This window comes from Oncorhynchus clarkii, unplaced genomic scaffold, assembly GCF_045791955.1.
Source record: "Oncorhynchus clarkii lewisi isolate Uvic-CL-2024 unplaced genomic scaffold, UVic_Ocla_1.0 unplaced_contig_13478_pilon_pilon, whole genome shotgun sequence".
In the NCBI taxonomy this organism is placed as follows: Eukaryota; Metazoa; Chordata; class Actinopteri; order Salmoniformes; family Salmonidae; genus Oncorhynchus; species Oncorhynchus clarkii.
In genome coordinates this window covers 2,689-5,000 of record NW_027258528.1, presented here as the reverse complement: position 1 = coordinate 5,000, position 2,312 = coordinate 2,689, and the positions used below count along the sequence as shown (strand labels likewise).

At 43.6% G+C, this 2,312-nt stretch overlaps 1 protein-coding gene across 3 annotated transcripts in view; it reads left to right on the top strand.

Moving 5' to 3' along the window:
• LOC139397187 (serine/threonine-protein kinase PAK 2-like) overlaps nucleotides 1-1,957 on the top strand; it is a gene marked incomplete at its 3' end in the record, with an annotated part of 8,938 nt that extends 6,981 nt beyond the window's left edge. For all 3 annotated transcript variants that reach the window (XM_071144059.1, XM_071144057.1, XM_071144058.1), the window contains 5 exon segments: nucleotides 686-749; nucleotides 935-983; nucleotides 1,114-1,226; nucleotides 1,632-1,749; nucleotides 1,858-1,957. In XM_071144059.1, coding sequence (XP_071000160.1) covers nucleotides 686-749; nucleotides 935-983; nucleotides 1,114-1,226; nucleotides 1,632-1,749; nucleotides 1,858-1,957 — 444 coding nt within the window.
• Nucleotides 1,958-2,312: the final 355 nt, after the last annotated feature.

Genomic DNA, 2,312 nt, shown 5'->3' with positions numbered 1-2,312 from the left:
ACAATATATCACACACATCACATTACACACAGACATATAGCATATCACACACATCACATGACATACAGTATATCACACACATCACATTACACACAGACATATAGCATATCACACACATCACGTTACACACAGACATATAGCATATCACACACATCACATTACACACAGACATATAGCATATCACACACATCACATGACATACAGTATATCACACACATCACATTACACACAGATATACAGCATATCACACACATCACATTACACACAGACATACAGCATATCACACACATCGCATGACATACAGTATATCACACACATCACATTACACACAGACATACAGCATATCACACACATTACACACAGACATACAGCATATCACACACATCACATGACATACAGCATATCACACACATCACATTACACACAGACATACAGCATATCACACACATTACACACAGACATACAGCATATCACACACATCACATGACATACAGCATATCACACACATTACACACAGACATACAGCATATCACACACATCACATGACATACAGCATATCACACACATTACACACAGACATACAGCATATCACACACATCACATGACATACAGCATATCACACACATCGCATGACATACAGTATATCACACACATTATGTCACCAGTCTGGTTCTATGTCTTTCAGGAACCATCGTCAGTATTGGAGATCCCAAGAAGAAGTACACACGCTATGAGAAGATCGGCCAGGGGTGAGACACACACACACACACACACACACACACACACACACACACACACACACACACACACTGCAGAGGTGAGTCCATTTACATGTTCACCTTTTTGTGCCCTTATCCATGTCTAAGTTACAAATTGGACTCTACTCTCTCTCTCTCTATCTCTCGTTCTTTCTCTCTCTCGTTCTCTCTCTCAGAGCGTCTGGTACTGTCTACACAGCCATCGATGTTGCCACTGGTGCAGAGGTATTGTCCCTTCCTGTGTCAACACCAACACACACACACATTCAGGCTGACATACAGTACAAACTAAGAATGCAATTCACACAACAGACTTGACACAGATTTAGAACTTGTGTGTGTGTGTGTGTTACAGGTAGCTATCAAACAGATCAACCTCCAGAAACAGCCGAAGAAGGAGCTGATCATCAACGAGATCCTGGTGATGAAGGAGTTACAACAACCTAACATCGTCAACTACGTAGACAGGTAACACACACACACACACCTCAGAAGTACGCCTGTTTTTTGTGTGTTTTTTTTAACCTTTATTTTACTAAGCAAGTCAGTTAAGAACAAATTCTTATTTTCAATGACGGCCTAGGAACAGTGGGTTAACTGCCTGTTCAGGGGCAGAACGACAGATTTGTACCTTGTCAGCTCGGGGGTTTGAACTTGCAACCTTCCGGTTACTAGTCCAACGCTCTGTGTGTGTCAGTACTCTGTGTGTTGGAGTCAGTTATTTACTTTGTTTCTGTGTGTGTGTGTGTGTGTGTGTGTGTGTGTGTGTGTGTGTGTGTGTGTGTGTGTGTGTGTGTGTGTGTGTGTGTGTGTGTGTGTGTGTGTGTGTGTGTGTGTGTGTGTGTGTGTGTGTGTGTGTGTGTGTGTGTGTAGTTTCCTAGTAGGTGAGGAGTTGTTTGTGGTGATGGAGTATCTGGCTGGAGGTTCACTCACGGACGTTGTCACGGAAACATGCATGGACGAGGCTCAGATCGCTGCTGTGTGCAGAGAGGTACACACACACACACTGCTGCTGTCTGCCGAAAGGTATACTCACACACACTCAGTCACAGAGCACAGGGAGGTGTGTGTGACGGTGTGTCCTGTGTGTGTCCTGTAGTGTCTGCAGGCTCTGGAGTTTCTCCATGCCAACCAGGTGATCCACAGAGACATCAAGAGTGACAACGTGCTGCTGGGCATGGACGGATCTGTCAAGCTCAGTAAGAACACACACACACACACACACACTGTCACGTATACTCCCTCTCCGGCGCTCTAGGTCACCAGGATGCTCATTATTACGGACACCTGTCACCATCGTTACGCACACCAGCGCATCATCAGACTCACCTGGACTTCATCACTTCCCTGATTACCTTCCCTATATACAGTTGAAGTCGGAAGTTTACATACACTTAGGTTGGGGTCATTAAAACTAGTTTTTCAACCACTCCACAAATTTCTTGTTAACAAACTATAGGTTTGACAAGTCGATTAGGACATCTACTTTGTGCATGACACAAGTCATTTTTCTAACAATTGTTTACAGACAGATTATTTCACTTATAATTCACT